Source organism: Ovis aries, chromosome 2 (assembly GCF_016772045.2).
Source record: "Ovis aries strain OAR_USU_Benz2616 breed Rambouillet chromosome 2, ARS-UI_Ramb_v3.0, whole genome shotgun sequence".
Taxonomy (NCBI): Eukaryota; Metazoa; Chordata; class Mammalia; order Artiodactyla; family Bovidae; genus Ovis; species Ovis aries.
Window position 1 is genome coordinate 232,225,030 of NC_056055.1, and position 19,885 is coordinate 232,244,914.

At 41.6% G+C, this 19,885-nt stretch overlaps 2 protein-coding genes and 1 long non-coding RNA gene across 70 annotated transcripts in view; 1 reads left to right on the forward strand and 2 right to left on the reverse strand.

The window, feature by feature from the left end:
* Positions 1–5,516, reverse strand: part of SP110 (SP110 nuclear body protein) — a 65,020-nt gene extending 59,504 nt beyond the window's left edge. For 23 of the 24 annotated variants that reach the window (XR_009599432.1, XR_009599431.1, XR_006058864.1 and 20 more), the window contains exons 1-2: positions 5,393–5,516; positions 2,766–2,913 (exon numbers count right to left, since the gene is read on the reverse strand). Coding sequence is in view for 20 of the 24 variants with exons in the window: in XM_060410494.1 (XP_060266477.1) it covers positions 2,766–2,903 (138 nt within the window). In the remaining 4 variants the exon portion in view is untranslated. Of the gene's footprint in view, positions 1–2,765; positions 2,928–5,392 lie in introns of all 24 variants that reach the window. The other variant, XM_060410497.1, reaches the window with a different exon arrangement.
* A 39-nt stretch (positions 5,517–5,555) lies between these two features.
* LOC101120733 (nuclear body protein SP140-like protein) overlaps positions 5,556–19,885 on the forward strand; it is an 83,415-nt gene continuing 69,085 nt past the window's right edge. For 25 of the 44 annotated variants that reach the window (XM_042244363.2, XM_027965288.2, XM_027965291.2 and 22 more), the window contains exons 1-3: positions 5,556–5,616; positions 7,361–7,484; positions 10,617–10,769. In XM_042244363.2, the coding sequence (XP_042100297.1) occupies positions 7,471–7,484; positions 10,617–10,769 (167 nt within the window). In that variant the 5' untranslated portion in view covers positions 5,556–5,616; positions 7,361–7,470. Of the gene's footprint in view, positions 5,617–7,344; positions 7,485–10,616; positions 10,770–19,885 lie in introns of all 44 variants that reach the window. The other 19 variants (XM_027965296.2, XM_060410473.1, XM_060410474.1 and 16 more) reach the window with 3 other exon arrangements.
* Positions 7,028–19,485, reverse strand: LOC132659232 (uncharacterized). Of its 2 annotated transcripts, none has more exons than XR_009599433.1 (3): positions 16,843–19,485; positions 7,920–8,076; positions 7,028–7,463 (listed from the first exon to the last, which is right to left on the reverse strand). It is a non-coding gene; the product is annotated as an uncharacterized LOC132659232 (long non-coding RNA). The 2 variants fall into 2 exon arrangements; XR_009599434.1 differs by lacking the exon at positions 16,843–19,485 and adding an exon at positions 10,258–10,284.

A 19,885-nucleotide genomic window follows, 5' to 3' on the forward strand; every position in this document is an offset into this window, starting at 1 on the left:
TTGTTGAGCAATGGCTTGGTTTGGTGAGCAATGGCTGGGTTTGGGTATCCAGCAACAGATAAGACCAACATGGTGCTACCGTGTTGGGGGAGGGGTGCTATTAGGTTGAAATGATAGGCATTAAATAATAACCGCAAATTAAATAAGTACCCAATTCCTATCAAAAGCAGTGTTATGAAGGAAAGTGTAATTTGCTATGACGAAGAATCCTGAGGGGGACTTAATTAGATGAGTGAGCCAAAGATGCCTCTCTGAGGAGTGATGAGAGAGTTAATTCTTAGGTAGATTGATAAGGAGTCCAGGGCCCTCAGGAGGAAGGGGTCTGGGGCCCTTGAGAAGGAGAAAGGGGTCTGGGGCTCTCAAGGAGGAGAAAAGGACAAATGCTTTTTCTACACTGCTTTGTCTTAGTCACACAGATGTTATTTTCCTTAACTTCAGAGCTAATGATTACATAGTAAGAACTGGACATGGAACAATAGACTGGTTCCAAATAGGAAAAGGAGTACATCAAGGCTGTATATTGTCACCCTGCTTATTTAACTTCTATGCGGAGTACATCATGAGAAACGCTGGACTGGAAGAAACACAAGCTGGAATCAAGATTGCTGGGAGAAATACCAATAACCTCAGATATGCAGATGACACCACCCTTATGGCAGAAAGTGAAGAGGAGCTAAAAAGCCTCTTGATGAAAGTGAAAGAGGAGAGGGGAAAAGTTGGCTTAAAGCTCAACATTTAGAAAACAAAGATCATGGCATCTGGTCCCATCACTTCTTGGGAAATAGATGGGTGGGGAAACAGTGGAAACAGTGTCAGACTTTATTTTTTGGGGCTCCAAAATCACTGCAGGTGGTGAAATTAAAAGATGCTTACTCCTTGGAAGAAAAGTTATGAGCAACCTAGATAGCATATTCAAAAGCAGAGACATTACTTTGCCAACAAAGGTCCGTCTAGTCAAGGCTATGGTTTTTACAGTGGTCACGTATGGATGTGAGAGCTGGACCGTGAAGAAGGCTGAGCGCTGAAGAATTGATGCTTTTGAACTGTGGTGTTGTAGAAGACTCTTGAGAGTCCCTTGGACTGCAAGGAGATCCAACCAGTCCATTCTAGCGGAGATCAGCCCTCAGATTTCTTTGGAAGGAATGATGCTAAAGCTGACACTCCAGTACTTTGGCCACCTCATGCGAAGAGTTGACTCATTGGAAAAGACTCTGATGTTGGGAGGGATTGGGGGCTGGAGGAGAAGGGGACGACAGAGGATGATATGGCTGGATGGCATCACTGACTCGATGGACGTGAGTTTGAGTGAACTCCGGGAGTTGGTGATGGACAGGGAGGCCTGGCGTGCTGCAATTCATGGGGTCGCAAAGAGTCGGACACGACTGAGCGACTGAACTGAATGATTACACAACAAAGCTCATCTTGAACTCTCTACTAAGGATTATATAACAACAATGTATCTTGCTCAAGGACATGTTTCTCCTTCTTAAAACCAACCTTCTGACTTATCTTGTTATCTTAAGACTGTATGTTGTGGGAGTGGGTCTGCTAAGACCTTTCCACTGTTAGTTCAAATCTTGTTAATTTAAGACATATGTTGTGGAAGTGGGTAAAAGTATATAAGGCCTTGATAAGAGTAGTGGATGGGGCACTCTTTGTCCTCCTTCTGGTGTCTATGTCAGAAACTTTCTTTGTCCTTTTCACTTTAATAAAACTCTGCTACACAAAAGCTCTTGAGGGATCAAGCATGGTCCCTGGTCCTGAAGCTTAATCTTCTTTGGAGATCACAAATCCAACATCATTCACTGTAAGATATCAGTGACACCCTGATCATGATCTGAAAAGGGGTTGGATCCAACTGGGCCAAGACTGGGGTAAGATGGTCCTACCACTGCTAGCATTTTTCTGGGGCTCAGACTCTAGGGGCTCAGGAAAGGCTTTAAGCAACCTAAATTATATGGAAAGAATCTCACTTTGTCCACATAACCGTATCTCCCACTGTCTGCCTTGCTTCACATCAGAATGGACTTTGAGTGACAAACTCTTATGGATTGAATGGTGCCTCCTTCTATCCAAAGATATGTCTGCTTGAAACCTGTGAACGAGACCGTGTTTGGACAAAGGGTCTTGCAGATATAATTAAGTTAAGCATCTTAAAATGAGACCATCCTGGATTATGGTGGGCCCTAAATCACAGTGACAAAGTGTCCTTGTAAGAGAAGAAAAAGGGGGAGGCACAGAAGAGAAGGCAGTGTAGGGATGGAAAGAATGTGTGAAGTGAAGTTTCCATAAGCTGGGTTCACCTCGGAGTGCCGGCAGTAGAAGACAGAAGAATTCAGGGAACGGATTGTTCCTCAGAGTCTTGAGAAGGAACCAGCTCTGCCAACACCTTATCTTGTTATCTTAAGGCTGTATGTTGTGGGAGTGGGTCTGGTAAGACCTTTCCACTGTTAGTTCAAATCTTGTTAATTTAAGATATATGTTGTGAAAGTAGGTCTGGTAAAAGCATATAAGGCCTTGATAAGAGTAGTGGATGGGGCACTCTTTGGACTTCTGGACCTCAGAACTGTGAGAGAACATATTTCTTTGTTTTAAGCCATCTAGTTTGAAGTCACCTCCCTTGGACACCTTCTTTCCCTGGTAATGAGCATTTTAGTCTGGAACTTTCAAATTCTAGAAGCTCTGGAGTATTGTAGTTTGAGACCTCAACAGTCGGGCATTCTTGGTGGGGGTGGGTTGCCATGGCAAAGAGCCAAGTGACTCACCCTGTACAGTCTCTCCGTGATGAAGGAGTTGTCTCGGAGGACTTCGAAGAAGGGAAATGGCTTGTTGATGGCATAAGCAATCTCCAGCTTCTGATGTATGAAGTGCTGAAGAAGAGCCTCTTCCAAGGCCCTGGTCATGGTGGCTCTCCTACAAAAGGGGCACAAGAAGAAAGGAGAAGCAAAGATTTTGCAGAGTTAGGGGAGCCACTCTCTGTGTTGCACAGGCAACTGGAGACAGGCATTCTGGTCCCCAAAGGCATCCCTTAGTGGTCCGCAAAGCCACCTCTGCTGAAAAGACTCATGGGCATAGGAAGCAGTGACAACCCTCAGCAACACAGAGGGCAAAGTGACCCTCAGTGTGACACAGGAATCCCAAAGGGCCAGCTGGTAATAAACAGAGCCACTATGTACCGAGTGCTTCCTGTGTCCATTTCACATCTCAGAACAGACGTGGCCGTGGGACATCACAGTAGTTGACCATCTATAGGCCATGCAAAAATATCAGTAAGTTACAATAGGAAGAAAATGCACCTTTGACATTCTTGAAAAATTGTTGAGAAAAGGGAAGCAGTAACAAAAAATTCAATCACCTAGAGATTTTTTTAAAAACAAAATAAACACAGATCTTTTTTTCCAACTCTGTATCGAAGAGAAAATTGGACTGTAATTAAGGAGACACAGGAGACTCGAGCTCAATTCCTGGGTCGGGAAGATCCCCTGGAGTAGGAAATGGCAACCCACTCCAGTATTCTTGCCTGGGAAATTCCATGGACAGAGGAGCCTGGTGGGTTGTAGTCCATGGGGTTGCAGAATTGGACATGGCTGAGCAGGCACGCGTAATGATTTTCTAGGTATTTAATCCTCGTGGCAGATTGAGCGCCCCTGTCTCTTTCTCCTCATTCCCAAATATGTTAAGTTTAACCGAAAAAAAAAAAAGTTGCAAAAAACAATCATCACAACAGTACTAGAAAACAAGAGAAGATGCTATCAAGATAATTGTGAAGAAATCCTAGAAGATAGAGAACCAATGAGAAAGGAACTAACTGTGCACCATCTGCATAGGGGAAGGATATTGCAAAGATCAGCACAGAGCCAGAAAGCGCCAGAACGACCACTTGCTGAGACGAGGAAGGGGCCCTGAATGACTAATCATACCACATCATTCAGAACAGAACATCCATCATATTCCTCACTCTTCATCTGTTGTGATTGCCAAGGAAGCACTTGAGGCACAGAGAGGTTAAATAACTAGCCTAAAGTATTTGGTGGCCAGGCAGAACTCATCTGACCAAAATCCCATTTCTCACTAGTGCAAGATATGGCAGACATCTCACAGAGGAGTATTCAGGTGCGTATTATGTAAAAGGGTCTTAAAAATGAATGAGCAAAGACAAACATGCAGGAAGGGAAAAACAAAACAAAAGACATACACAGACAGTTGAGTCAAATGCACAACAAATATATAAAAAAACATGGTAACTCTATAGTAATCAGAGCAGTGTAAGCAAAGACAACTTGGTAACTTTTGCCTGTCAAGTTGGTCAAGATACAAATAATAGCAATAATCATAGACACTCCTGGTCCAGATACAAACAGGTCCCAACATTCTGGAGATTAATTTAGTAACCAGTACCAAATACCCTAAAATATGTACACTCTTGAGCCCTAAATTCCATTTCTGGGAATTTATTTCAAGAAAATAATCATGAATGTGCTTCAAGAAAAAGTACTGAAAAGTGGATACACTAGAGCAGAAATGAAATATCCTCTCTTGAGTTTCTCTTTCCCACTTGCTTTCCAGCTACAGAAAGTTAGGACCAAACAGGCACCATGACAGGCTTCAGGGGGCCAAGGTAGGCCTAAGTCTCCTTTACAGAGGGGCTGAGTTATTGCCAAGGAGGAGCTGAGATCATCCTCTGCAGGCGCCAGGACTCGACCAATCAGTATACTCCCTGTAGCCTGGTTCAAGCTTATCAGGACAGGGACGAAAACCCCCCTGAGAAAGCCTGCGCTCCTGAAAATTTAGCCAGTTAGCAAATGCTAAGGAACCCTTGCGACCAATCCGCCCCTGTCAACTCCCTGTCTTTGTTTTAACCCTATAAATACTCCTGTAATTCAGGGCTCGGGGCCCTTGTTCCACTCCATTGCATTGGATGAAACTTGGGTCCTGGCTCGAGCTAGAAATAAATTCCCTTTTTTGCGTTTGCATTGCTGTGGATGTCTTGTTCTCTCAGTTCTGGGGATTGGGACCTTGGGCATAACACTTCTAGTCACTGGTACAGTGACTAATGAATGAGCTGCCCGTTGGGGTCAAAGTGCAGGATCACCCTTCATGGACAATGAAGGTAGAGAACAAAACTTGAGTTCCAACCACAAAAACAAACTAGAATTTAGGGAAAAAAGGACTGAGCTGCATTTGCTTCCCCTCGTCATTTGTCTTCTTTTAAACTGTCTCCTCTTAAATCCCACAGTCCCCTCTCTGACTCTTTGGAAAATACTATTTTACAAAGAAAGAGAGTCACAGTTGAAATTACTTAGTTTTATGCAGCAGCTGCAGCTGCTGCCAGGACACAAACGGTAAAAGCCAATCACCCAAAGTGAATACAGCAGCCTAGACACAAACTCACCTGGATGCTGAGATGGCTAGGTGTTCGTGCCCCCTTCCAGATCCAGGGGCTGGTCTGGGGTGGCTCCTGGGAGACTGAGAAAAGGGCAGAGAGATACCAGTGGGCAAAACAGGAAGTCTCTGCTTTGCTACACACGAGGAGGGCCTGGCTTCCAAGAAAGGAAAGTGAAAGTACTTGGGCCGTTCAGCAGAGCTGCCTCGTGGTCTGCAGCCTCCCTCTACCTGGTGAGATTCCCAGGGCATGTGGGGGCTGGGGAGGTGGATTGCGAGGATCACTGCTGATTGGTACCATCCTGGGAGGCGGGTACAGAGGGGAGGAGGCCTTGGGGTCAGCCCCTGGGTCCCCAGGAACTGGGAATCTGCCGTCTGTTTGCCTCCCTCCCCACTTCTGTATTTCCCCAGGACTCCTCTTCCTTCTATACTTTTTGGAGTAATGAAAATGTACCTAAACTGAATTGTGGTGATGGTGATGGCAACACAACTAAATAAATTTACTAGAGATTATCAAATTTAAGGGGAAAAAAACAAAGCAGCGGTGAGGTGACTCAGAAATGCCTGTACTTTGTCAGGATAAAATTACTACCTAAGAAAACTGAAATCAAAGGAAACCCGAACACAAACTGAAATCATGCTGCGGCAGGCAGGCCTCCAGGCAGGAAAGTGTCTTTGAATAGGCTGGCAGGTGGGAGCTGGGAGCGTGTGTAACCCAGATCTAGGGCAGACTTGGGGCCAGGAGATGCCTCCAGGGAGGCAGGGAATACCCCCTCTGTACAGCCCATTAAAGATGTATGGCAAAACCAATACAATATTACAAAGTAATTAACCTCCAGTTAAAATAAATAAATTTATATTAAAAAAAAATAAAGTGATCTGGAGAAAAAAAGATTTCTAATATGCAATGTTGTATAGGGTCTATGAGAAATCCTTTAATGTGAGAATCTCTTTAACTTTCTTTAAATCACTGCTTACTCCTTGGGAGAAAAGTTATGACCAACCTAGATAGCATATTAAAAAGCAGAGACATCACTTTGCCAACAAAGGTCCATCTAGTCAAGGCTATATTTTTTCCAGTAGTCATGGATGGATGTGAGAGTTGGACTATAAAGAAAGCTGAGCACCAAAGAATTGATGGCTTTTGAACTGTGGTGTTGGAGAAGACTCTTGAGTGTCCCTTGGACTGCAAGGAGATCCAACCAGTCCATCCTAAAGGAAATCAGTCCTGGGTGTTCATTGGAAGCAGTGATGTTGAAGCTGAAACTCCAATACTTTGGCCACCTGATGTGAAGAGCTGACTCATTTGAAAAGACCTTGATGCTGGGAAAAATTGAAGGCGGGAGGAGAAGGGGACAACAGAGGATGAGATGGTTGGATGGCATCACTGACTCAATGGACATGAGTTTGAGTAAACTTGGGGAGTTGGTGATGGACAGGGAGGCCTGGCGTGCTGCGGCTTATGGGGTCGCAAAGAGTCAGACACAACTGAGCAACTGAACTGAACTGAAATTACTGATGCTCAAATGTATTCAGTCCATGGGTTCCCCTACCAGGACACACATGCTGTCCTATCCCTCAGAAAAAAGAAAACAAAACAAATGGAAAACACAGTTCTAGGGTCTAAGAATCCTTGAAACCAAGGTTATCCTACATGGGCAAGAGCTCAATTTTATTGAAGTGTAAAATACATCCATTGTTAGCGTGCATATGATGAGTGTTTACAAATACAGTTACAACAACAGTTAAGATACAGACCAATTCTATCACCCCAGAAAGTTCCCTCCTCTCCGACCCCAGCATCAGGCAATCGCTGATCTACTTTTTCTATGACTATAGATTTGCTCTGCTTGTATTAAAGTTTTACATAAATGGGAACACCCAGGATGCACTTTTGGATGTCTGGCTTCTTTCGAATCACAATGCTTTTGAGATTCATCCTTGTTGTTGAAGGGTCAGTAGTTTTTTTCCTCTTTAGGTGTGTGGCCCTGCCCCATCCCATCTGATCACCGCCGTGTCACCGGGATAATCCATCTGTGTGATGTTCTTTGAGAGGCCCAGGTGATCCAGATCTGTTTTGACTGTGTTATGACAAAGGACAGGTGAGTTAATATAACTCCAAGAAAAGCTGTGAATGAATAATCTTATCTGTCCTGTGAGAATAAAAAGTTTCTGATCCCCCTTTTTAATCTGAATGGAAAGAATATATCTGTCAAATCAGTGGCCACATACATGACCTGGGCTGGGGATCTTACTGCCTAGACTGCCTATTTTCTTATTCCAGTCCTCCAGCCTTCTTATAAATTCTTTGAGCTACCCAATATACTTCTAAGAAATTGATTTTCTGCCTGAGTTAGTCTGAGTCAGTTTTGGTTAATTGTACCCCCACATCCCAACTAATTAAAAAGTTGGTTGTTGCTTTTGAGTTGCCAAGTCATGTCTGACTCTTTTTTGAACCCATAGACTGTAGTCCACCAGGCTCCTCTGTCCATGGGGTTTCCCAGGCAAGACTATTGGATTGGGTTCCCTTTTCTTACTCCAGGGGATCCTCCTGATCCAGGGATCAAACCCATGTCTCCTGCTTGACAGTCGGATTCTTTACCGCTGAGACACCCAAAAAGCTGGTAGCAGACAGTGAATTGTGGGCCACAGATCTTCACAGAACTGTCATCAATCTGAGATGGGTTATCTGACCTAATTAGACATAAATAAATAAAAAAATAAATAAAAACATAAATAAATAAACCAATAGTGTTCAAAGATGAGTAGACGTTGGTAAGTTAACAGCAAATTAACTAATAACATTGGATTGTGATCAGGACTCTGCAATTCACACATCTATTCCAAGTGTCAGATCTTAGCACACTTAACAAAATGGAGAGACATTTTTTCAAGTAGAAACAAAGTGTTAACTTGCCTTCAGAGATTATCACCTACTAAGTCTGGGTGGGAGAAAAGAGCAAGGAGGCAGGTCAGAATCTCCTCATCCCCCAGGTCATATGGAAGAAAAAGGAGACAATGCTACCCCTCCATTACGAGCCAGGGACCATCTGATGGTCATCGGTGGGCTTGCACCAGACATCCCTGATCTTATCCTAGAGACACTGATTCTCTAGTGAACACAGAGGAAAATTAACAGTGGGAAAACAGAAGCTAACATTCCTATCATTATCTGGCTAATGCAAAATATTGCCAAGTAAAGTTTTCTTGTAAATTTGGCAGAAATACCCTCTAAGCCCTAATCTTACCACCATTAGCTGAGGAACACCAAAGACCTTGTGCTTATAAGCAAAAAAAGGCGGCATATTTATGCCAGCTGGCCTAGTCCGTGTCCGACTTTGTTGGGGCCACTGTGCCCAATGGAGTTAAAAAACCAAGGACAGCAATGCCCGACAGAGGCAGAGTTTACTAGCCTCTTTGCCAATAAAGTGAGGGAGAGAGAGAGGTGGACAGTCTCATGTACGTCAGCACCTGGTAGGCACGCAGACCCTGCCCACTGGGCTCATCACATCCTGGTACCTGGAATCTGGCCCAGCCAGATTCGTGTTCACTTCTTTGGCGGAAAGAGAACAGTCGAGGGTAGAGATCTTCTGCCCCCTATACTTGGAAAACATATTTATGCAGATTTTCGAGCACCTCTATAGTGAGCCAGAAGCACTGGAATTCAGTGAGACATACTTGGCAAACATACTACTTGGAGGTTCCCCGTTCTCACCTACTTGACTCTCACCAAGACCCTGGATTCTATAGACACCTTGACTCTCATTCACCTCTATCTTTGACTCATTGTCCTGCCTGGATTTCTATTCCTCTGGTTTTATTTATTTATCTGTGTTTTGCCCCTGTTCCTTTATCTTTCAACTTGACGCTGATGTGATGTGCTTTTCCTGAGCCTGTTAAGTCGCTTCAATCCTATCTGACTCTTTGAGACCCTGTTGGGCTCCTCTGTCTGTGAGATTCTCCAGGCAAGAATACTGGAGTAGGTTGCCATGCCCTCCTCCAGGGGATCTTCCAGACCCAGAGATGGAACCAGCTTCTCTTATGTCTCCTGCATTGGCAGGAAGGTTCTTTACCACTAGCTCTACCAAACTTTTCCAAAGTTGCTTCAAATCCTTTACAAAATGAGAGCAGGGTATAAATGAAAAAATGATGTACAAACATACATGGAACACACTTTTTGCTAGCATCATCACCTTGTCCTTTAAGATGTAGAGAGTCTCAGTTCTAAACCCTGCTCCCATCCAATGAAAAGCCTGTCACTCTGAGATTTCAGAGACTAGTTGAAGCTCAATTTTTTTCCTAAGCGCTCCTGGCTGCATTTAAAAAGTGCCCATAGATTCAAGAAAACTTAGGATTGCACATCAGGCTTCTCTGCCCAAACTTAGCTCTTCCTTCTGGTTGCAGGAGTTGGGAGAGGTCTTTCTGGCCTCTGGCTGCTTTCCAGAAATTTGAAGAATATTTTCTCCAGCATTTCAGTTCTCTCCAGTCCTGGGTCTGAATGAATACTGGATCTGAATACTGGGTCTGATTCATCCAATCCAGGCTTACTACTGTGCCGGGTCAGCCCATGGGCCTATGAGAAAATCTGAAATGTCTGGCTTTCCTTTTTTTTCTTCTCACAGCCACCTTGGCAGGGGGCAGGAGCAAATGTGGTTTCTTCCTCCTGGTCAGCACTGTGCCACTTCACCTCAAAACACGTCTGATCTGTTTGAGTTCAAGGAGTTTTCCTTCCCTCTTCTTCTTTGCAGGAGCGAGGGGTGCTCTGTTCCTCCTCCCTGGGGGCTGAGACTGGGAGTGTTACTCCCAAGTCTCGAAATCTCCCAATGACCACCAGGAAGCCAATATCTGATGCAAAAGCAAGAGAGTTTTTATTACCAAGCTCGAGCTGGGGCTCCCACCGATACCGATGCAGCAGCTATAGGGAGGAGCCGCGAACTCTGGGTTTCATTGCTTATATAGGGTAGTCTCGCGTGAAAAATTTGAAAAACGGGAGTTTCCAGGTTGGTTTCCTTCTGTGGAAGGGTTAGGTGTTGGGTTCTGACTGGTTTTAATTTCCCCCAAGCTGGCCGAGGTTGCTGATTGGTTCGCAGGTGGTGGGGTGAGGTCAGGGGATTTCCAAAAGCTCTTTTCCTGGAACCTTACAAAATGGAGTAGCTTAGATTCTTCAGAAGGAGGAAAGACCAGCGTGTTGAAGGCACCCAGTTCAGCTGTTTCACTTTTCTTTTACCCTTTAGGTGCCACACCCGAGGGGCTGATAAATGGGCAAACTTTCTCATCACAGCTCTGGGAAAGGACAGAGGCAGCGAAAATCTAAGCAAGAGTGATCTGGGGCTGGCTCCATGGTCTAAGAAGAAGATGGCAAGTGCAGGCAGCACCTCTAACCGCAGGTTAGTCCTGGCCTCCTGTGCCCTGCATCTCTCGTAAGGAGAGAGCATGTCCTGGTGTCCATGCCTATTATTTCTGTCTACCCAGTCTCAGCCTGCAGGTACCAACAGAATGAGACGACAGATCAATCAGTCAATGAGTGAAGGCGATTTCAAAAATGGCGGTGGGTTAGCCTTGGGGGAAACTGAAGGACACCTTGACTGACACCCCCTTCTTATTTTCCTGTGACTGCCACAAAGCTGGGTGGGCCCTGTTGGAATTCCCTGGTCCCTCGGAGGCTTGCAGCAAGGCTGGGTGAGCCCTCTGAGCCCTCTCATTTCCCCCAATGCCTTCTCCATCCCTACCTCCAAAGACAATTCTAGCCAGGAAGCATCTTTTTAGAAATACTAACATCCAAATCGATCGCCCAACCGTTGTTAAAAATGTTGCACAGTTTCTGGGTAGTGAGGGGTACCAGTTTTGGCAGAGCCTCGAGTCTGAGAGTCAACTCAGGAACTCGCTAGGAGGAACTGAAAGTAGATGGGACTCAACATGAATGAATGCAAACAGGCAGGGAGGGAGCAGCTGTCTTTTCTATTCTGGGATGTTTTACACATCCGGCTAGAGAAAGAGGGAAATTGTCTTTGAAAAAGAGCAGACTTACTGTCAACCATCAATCTATTTTTCATGGTAAACAATTTGAGCAGTGTAAAAGTGTATGATAACTCCTCTCACCTGGGCTGCCAAGCTGAGGATATTTCTGGCAGTAGCTGGGCCCCAGTGGTGCAGCCTGCCAGGTCCTTAGTGCCCAGCGCCCTTTCTCCTGGAGGCTGACTGCATCCCTGCTCCCACTTGCTCCTGAGAGGCGGGAGAAAGAGCCAGTGGAGCTTGAAGTCCAACTAGCCTTTGGCTTCCAGGCAGGAAAAGAAAAGCTCTGAGAGGTGAGGATGGGGTAATGCTGATCTCATAGAATGAGCTAGGAGGGGGGTACATCTACTTCTATTCTCTGGAAGAAGTTATAGTTGAAGTGGTTTGGTAGAATTCACTAATGATACCACTGGGCCTGGTGCTTTCTTTTTTGGAAGGCTGTTAGTTATTGATTCAGTTCCTTTAATAGATACAGACCTATTCAGATGAGCTATCTCTTTGTGTGAGTTTTGGCAGTTTGTTTCAAGGTTTGCCCATTTTATCCAATTTGTAGGGATAGCATAATCTGTAGTATTATTTCTTTATTATCCTTTTAATGTTCATAGGATTAATAGTGATGAGCCCTGTTTTGTTTTTGCTTTCCTTATTTCTGCTTTCCTGTTTCAGTGTTATTTATTATTACCTGATTTTTATGATTTCTTTTGCTTGCTGTAGGCTTAAATTTCTCCTTTTTCTCTAGTTTCTTCAGATGGAAGCTTATATTATTGATTTAGATCTTTCTTCTAATATGCATTTTAACACCACATGTCTCCCTAAGCACTTTTGTGCTGCATTCTGTAACTTTTGTGAACGTGTGTTTTCATTTTAATTTTGTTCTAAATAGTTTTAAATTTCTCTTGAGACTTCTTTGATTCTAGAAATAGGCTATTTTGTCTTTAAGTATTCTGGAATTTTCAAAATACACAGGTATATTTCTGTTATTTTTTTTATTGTTGTCTGAGTATATATATATATTTTTGATTCATTTTCCTTTTAATTTGTTAAGATAAGTTTTACAGCTCAGAATGTGGTACATTTTAGTAAATATTTCATGTGAGCATAAGTGGTATGTATATTTTGTCACTGTAGAATAAATAGTCTTTAAGTGGCAAGTAAATCAGATTGGCGGTGCTGTTCAGGTCAACTATATTTTTACTTACTTTCTGCCTCTTTGTTCTATCAATTACTAAAAGAGGGGTATTGAATTCTCCAACAGCAGGAGTGGATTTGTCTATTTCTTCTTGTAGTTCTATCAAATTTTGTCTCGTATTTTGATGCTACTTAGATTACTTGCATTATACATTAAGGATTACTAAATCTTCTTGGAGAGATTTGCTCTTTATACAATACTTCTCTTTGTCTCTGAAATTTTCCTTACTCTGAAGGAGTACATCAAGGCTATATATTGTCAGCCTGCTTATTTAACTTATATGCAGAGTACATCATGAGAAACGCTGGGTTGGAAGAAAAACAAGCTGGAATCAAGATTGCAGGGAGAAATATCAATAACCTCAGATATGCAGATGACACCACCCTTATGGCAGAAAGTGAAGAGGAACTAAAAAGCCTCTTGATGAAAGTGAAAGAGGAGAGTGAAAAAGTTGGCTTAAAGCTCAACATTCAGAAAACAAAGATCATGGCATCTGGTCCCATCACTTCATGGGAAATAGATGGGGAAACAGTGGAAACAGTGTCAGACTTTATTTTTGGGGGGCTCCAAAATCACTGCAGATGGTGAGTGCAGCCATGAAATTAAAAGACGCTTACTCCTTGGAAGAAAAGTTATGACCAACCTAGATAGCATATTCAAAAGCAGAGACATTACTTTGCCAACAAAGGTCCGTCTAGTCAAGGCTATCGTTTTTCCAGTAGTCATGAATGGATGTGAGAGTTGGAATGTAAAGAAGGCTGAGCGCTGAAGAATTGATGCTTTTGAACTGTGGTGTTGGAGAAGACTCTTGAGAGTCCCTTGGACTGCAAGGAGATCCAACCAGTCCATTCTGAAGGAGATCAGCCCTCGGATTTCTTTGGAAGGAATGATGCTGAAGCTGAAGCTCCAGTACTTTGGCCACCTCATGAGAAGAGTTGACTCACTGGAAAAGACTCTGATGCTGGGAGAGATTAGGGGCAGGAGGAGAAGGGGACGACAGAGGATGAGATGGCTGGATGGCATCACTGACTCGATGGGCGTGAGTCTGAGTGAACTCTGGGAGTTGGTGATGGACAGGGAGGCCTGGCGTGCTGCGATTCATGGGGTCGCAAAGAGTCGGACACGACTGAGCGACTGAACTGAACTAAACTGAGGTTTTCTCTGAAATTAATATAGCTACTACAACTTTCCTGTGATTAATGCTGGCATGGCATTTCTTCATCCCTTCACTTTTAACCCATCTGTGTTTCATATTTAAGATTCCTTTCTCAAAGACAATATATAGTTGGGTGTTATTTTTTCACTCTGTCAATCTCTGTCTTTTATCAGTATATTTATACCATTCATATTTAAAGTGATTATTCCTGTGGTTGGATTAAAATCTACAATCTTTTAACTGTTTTTTATTCATTGTGCTTATTTGCTTCCATTTTTCCCCTTTCTTTTTCTGCCTGTTTGTTTAATTGAACATTTTGTGATTTTATTTTCTCTTCTCTCTTAGTCCATCAATTATACTTCTTTTAGAACATTTTATTGGTTTCTCTAGAGTTTGCAATATATATTTCCAACTAACCATATCTACTCTGAATTAAGCAATATTGCTTCATGTTTGGTGTTATACATCAACACATTTTGTCTCTCCTATTTTCTTTGTATTTCCTTAAGAATTTATTAAATAGAGCCTTGCAGCTCTTTCAGCTATAATCCTCACTTACTATTATACTGGAGCCCTCTTGATGAAGAGGTAAGGTACAGAGAAAGCATTCTTTAGTCTTATGATTAAATTTCAATCTTGTAGAGGAACTGTGTTCCAAGACTGTAATTTTTAAAATGACTTCTTAGATATTTTCCCTTTCCTCACTCCATTGAATGAGATAGAAGCCTAGAATGAGCTGGATTTTGAGGTAATTGCCCTTCCCCTGTCCCCAGGAGTTTCTCATTTTCCTGTAAATCCACGTTCAGCCTCCATTTAAACTTACCATTCAAGTGTTTCTGAGGTCTATGACTCTAAGTGGCTTCTACCAGATAGCTGATCTCATCTGTGATTCTCTGGATTTGTCTATCAATCAGTTTTGGGGGTGGCAGTTTGCCCTATCACCTCAGTTTTCCTGTATGTACATGAAATTCATTGATTTTTCAGGTTGTTTAGCTTTTTTCTTTTTGTAAGGATGTCATTGATGACTTCTTAGGTCTTTGCATTGTTAGAACTGAAACCAAAAGTTGAACTTTTAAAACCACTACAAGTTAGATCTTTTTTCTTAAAACTTTTATATTAAAATTATGGTTCTATTGTAATATTATCTTATAGCCAGAACATGTAACCTATTTAATTTCTCCTTGTTATTATTTATTTAGATCAATTCAGGGCCCAATACTTGGTATGTTCTTGTGTTTATGACCAAGTTATTAATACATATATTTTGCAATTTAAAAAACGTATATCCCATATATCTTTTTAAATACACTGTGGAGTTAAAAATTGAAAGTAAAATTTTTTAACAACCTTGAAAGATTTGTCTATTAGTAGTCTTAAATGTTATTAAAATACAGATATTGTGAATTTTGCTCTCTGTCTTGTTTACAATTCTTTAATGTCATTTGTCTGTTTTTTTACTTTTAACATTTTTAATGTCATTTAGTTTTTGTTGTAGCTTTGGTAGTTGTATCACAGCTAAATTGTATCTTTGATAGATGAAAATTTAATCTACATAAAATGACACATATCTTCTTGCTTACAAATTTTGAGAGAACTTTTAATATCTAACGCCTCTCCATTTTTCTCCATTTAAGAAAAACAGTATGTTTCTTTACTTTTATCTTTTGTAAGATTTATAGTCTCATTTTCATTCTATTTGTTAGCCTTATGATTTCTAATTAATTCTCAAGTGTATGTTTCTCTAATTCAACACATCAAATGTGAAGCCAGCCCGTTTGAGTTCATTGTCTTTGAAATAAATAATTTAACTCAGTTTTTTAACTTGCCCAGATTTGGTTTGTTAAAATTTTTACTATACCCTGAAGTTTTAGATTAAGTTTACTTTAAGTTTACTGCATTTATTACCATATGCAGAGTATGTCCTCTCTTTCTAGAATAGGTCTTCTGAAATTTTTTTGTGACATATTATTAGGAATTCCAAAGAGTTAGCTTTTGCTCATGTAGATTATAGCTATTAATATTTACTATATGAGAAAGTAGAACTTTGGACAATTAAAATATTTATTCATTAATTTAATAATAATAATGATGGTGAGGAACTCATTACTTGGGAACATAAATGACATATTTTATGAAAAATAACTATGTCTTCTAAAATAAGCTAAATTAGTGAGATTAGTGATGTTCACATTTTTGCAAATCTAATAGCTGATTCTGTAGAGTACAGCTTGATTCTGCTATCTGCTTCTTCATTCATCTCTTGTGATACCACCGGCAATGTATTCTCTGGAAAAAATTACTACACATTTGTAAGAGGACGAGAGAAAAAAAGTTTAATAATATCTTATATGAAAATAGTTTTGGCTTTGATGACACCTGAAAGCGTTTTCCACAAAATCGCCAGGGTCCCCAGACCACACTTTGAGAATTACTGTTGTAAAATAATTTCGAGATGTACTTTTTGTTTTCAAGTGAAATTTACAGTTTTTAGACATTAGTATTTTAGCTGTTTTTAGTAATGCCTTCCACTTCTTGTATAACAGAACTTGTGGGTATTGATTTCCTGATTCCCTTATTATAGACATCAGCAAATAATTTGTCCCAGACCGTGTGTCAGTAAGATTGGAGTAGATTATCGTATTGTAATGAGCTTCCCCAATGGCTTAACGGGTAAAGAATCCGCTTGCAACACAAGAGCCACAGGAGATCCAGGTTCGATCCCTGGGTTGGCAAGATCCTGTAGAAGAGGAAATGCTGACCCATTCTAGCATTCTCTTGCCTGAAAAAAAATCCCATGGATCAAGAAGCCTGGTGGGCTACAGTCCAAAGGGTTGCAAAGCCTCGGACATGACCGAGCCACTAAGCACCACAGCGCGTTCCTTTGGAACAGACAGTTCTAAAAATCTCACGGGTCCCTGGCTGCTTCAGGGACTCCTCATCCAGGACTCTTCACCAGTCTCTGACTGGTGAAGAGCCACCATCCAAAGTGACAGCCACCACAGCAAGCTGAGGTACGGTGAGCACGACTCACACGTGCTGGCTCCGAATTCCTCTCCCAAAGTGACACCCATCAGCATAAGAAGACAAGAAGGTGCAGCCCTACCTTTGCCCAGAAGGAAGGAACTTGGAGGGCTTCCCTGGTGGCTCTGACAGTACAGAATCCGCCTGCAATGCGGGAGACCTGGGACACCTGGGTTCGATCCCTGGGTTGGGAGGATCCCCTGGAGGAGGGCGTGGCAACACACTCCAGTATTTTGCCTAGAATTCCATGGACAGAGGAGACTGGCTACTACTGTCCATGGGGTTCACAAAAAGTTGGACATGACTGAGCAACTAAGCATACACACAAAGAATATTGAGCATTGAAAAGTGTGTGACCAACACAGAAAACACGCGAGTGATGTGTTTTCTGAGCCTCGGTACAGCTATTTTCCTTTCACATTTCACACACGAATGACTGAACAGGGCATATGTGTTTACTCACTTCCTTTTAATTCTGAATCTACACACTTGCATGTGAAGACTTGACTCATTGGAAAAGACTCTGATGCTGGGAGGGATTGGGGGCTGGAGGAGAAGGGGATGACAGAGGGTGAGATGGCTGGATGGCAACACTGACTAGATGGACGTGAGTCTGAGTGGACTCCGGGAGTTGGTGATGGACAGGGAGGCCTGGCGTGCTGCGATTCATGGGGTCGCAAAGAGTCAGACACGACTGAGTGACTGAACTGAACACACTTGCATAACTGTTTTAGACAGTCAGATGTTTCAAATTTGCTTTCCCTTTCTCCTTTACAATTTTTTTCCAGCTATGTTCTGGAAAAATTCTGTTGTCTTTATTTTATGATCATTTTAGTTAAACTTTTTTTTTTTTAATTCAGTAATCTTTTAAGATTTCCAGGCTCATTATCTTATTTTCTGGTCTTTTCTTCTTGGCATCCTGGACATAATATCGTTTCCTATGTGTATGAAAATTTTTGTTGTTGGTTTTTTTTAAGAAACTCTGTTTCCTATAACATTTCTGTTTATGCTGGAGTAATTTTTGCTCTCTGATCATCTTGGTTCTGCCCTTTCATGCTGTTGGTTTCCATGAATGGCTGTGGTCTGTAATTGTTTGTTCATTCTTAAGGGCAAGGCACTGATAAGCTAGCTTGGGACTCCATTTAATGAGATGGGCTTGAAAACTTGTGGTTTTTCTGGGTGAATCCCCAATGCCGAAAGGCGAGGAAGTTTTTTTCCTGAGTCATTTACAGTTTTCTTAAGAAGAAACCTCTAGTCTCCTGCCTAGATGGAGAAGTTCTGTGTTGGGGTCAGGGAGGACTAAGGGAGCACATTGATTTATATTTTCTCCTTTCAAACAGTCCCTCTGTTTTCATCCTTGTGTCTTCTTCCCTCCCTGCTCTACCTCCCCAGGGGCCTCTAGGGCACACTGGGCCCCTTTCTGACCCCTGGGAGCATCCACCACCAGTAATAGTGATCACTTTTTCAGACTTTGGTTAAAGTATCCCATCTAATCCTTTTCTCTTTGTGATTATGACTTTAATTCCTTTACTAATGTTTTATAGGACTCTCTAGCGAGAGAGGAGAAAAACACTTGTTTTCAACCAACTATCTTTAACCAGAAGTCTTTTTCATTTTTTAAGGAATTCAATGAAGAAATAGATTTTTTGTCTATCATGATGTGTATTTGGAGAATGGGAAGTTCCAATGACCCTCTTACAGTGGGATAAAAAATAATCCTATGAGTCTATATACCTTTTAGCAACACCAAGAAGTGGATTAAGAAATTATCAGCAAGGGAAACAATTTATCAACCAAGAATCAGAATTACAAAGCTTTTTGAGTCCTAAAATTACTTCTCAGAGATGTGGTTATATCTGAAATCCAGAGCTCTTATAGTTCTTCGTGCATATAACACTTCCACAGACAGGTTAAGATACAGAACAACCCTGTCCTAGTTTTGAATATTCACACACACCTCTATATCAGACCAAAGAAAAAGACATATTCTCAATATTTAGTTGAAACTTTATCAGAGAAGAGTCTTCGACCTAATTTTATGATGTGGAATGCCATTCCTGCCTCTGCAGTTATAGATGGGAGTGGCCTATTTCTTTTATACCTTCCAGAGATTTCTTCTATTCGTTATTAACTAAGAAGACTTTCAGTTCAGTGGTAGATTCTGTAGTATTATCTCAGCCGATTTTTTATTTCTTTGTAACTTTTTTTTGATGATGTGTATTTGTCAGAATTCTTCAGAGAAACAGAATCAATAGGCTGTAGTGTGTGTGTGTGTGTGTGTGTGTGTGTGTGTGTGTGTGTGTGTGTGTGTGTGTGGAGAGAGAGAGAGATCTATTAATAAGGAATCGTCTCACACAATAATGGAGGCCAGCAAGTCCGAAGTCTTATGGGCCAGCAGCCCAGAGACCCTGCAGAGTATCTGAAAGTAGTCAGCTGGAGAATTCCTTCTTAGTCAAGGAGGTTGGTCTTTTTGTTTTATTCAGGCCTTCAACTGATTGGATGAGGCCCAGCTCACATTATGTAGGGCAAACTGCTTACTCAAATTTCACAAATTTAATATAAAATAGTAGTCTTATCCTCCCAAACCCTCCATTTTGACACATAAAATTAACCATCACAATATCATTATAAATTCCTATGAAGCTTTATCATTTTAAATTTCAATATTTTCCAAAGAGAGTTTGGGTGAAAGTCTCTTTACGATAGTTTTAAGTAGCACAGGGTGAACTCTTTCTAGGTGCAGGTCTTCCTTAAGCCCAGTATGTTCTATTGCACCCTTGATTATTCTCTAAGTTAAATAGAGTCCATCTATTCTGGTCCTTCCACAAGAGCATAGTTTTATCCATGTGGACTCTCCACTGAATATCTATCATCAAAAAGGCAAATAACACATGTTGGTGTGGATGTAGAGAAAAGGGAGCTTTCCTATATTACTGATGTAAATTGGTGCAGCCGTTGTAGAAAACAATATGTAATTTCCTCAAAAAACTAAAAATAGAAATACAATATGACTCAGCAATTTCACCCTTGGGTATATATCTGAAAAAAGCAATAACACCAATTTGAAAGATATATGCACCCTAGTTCTTCTAGCGGCATTAGTTGCAATTGTCTTCATATATATA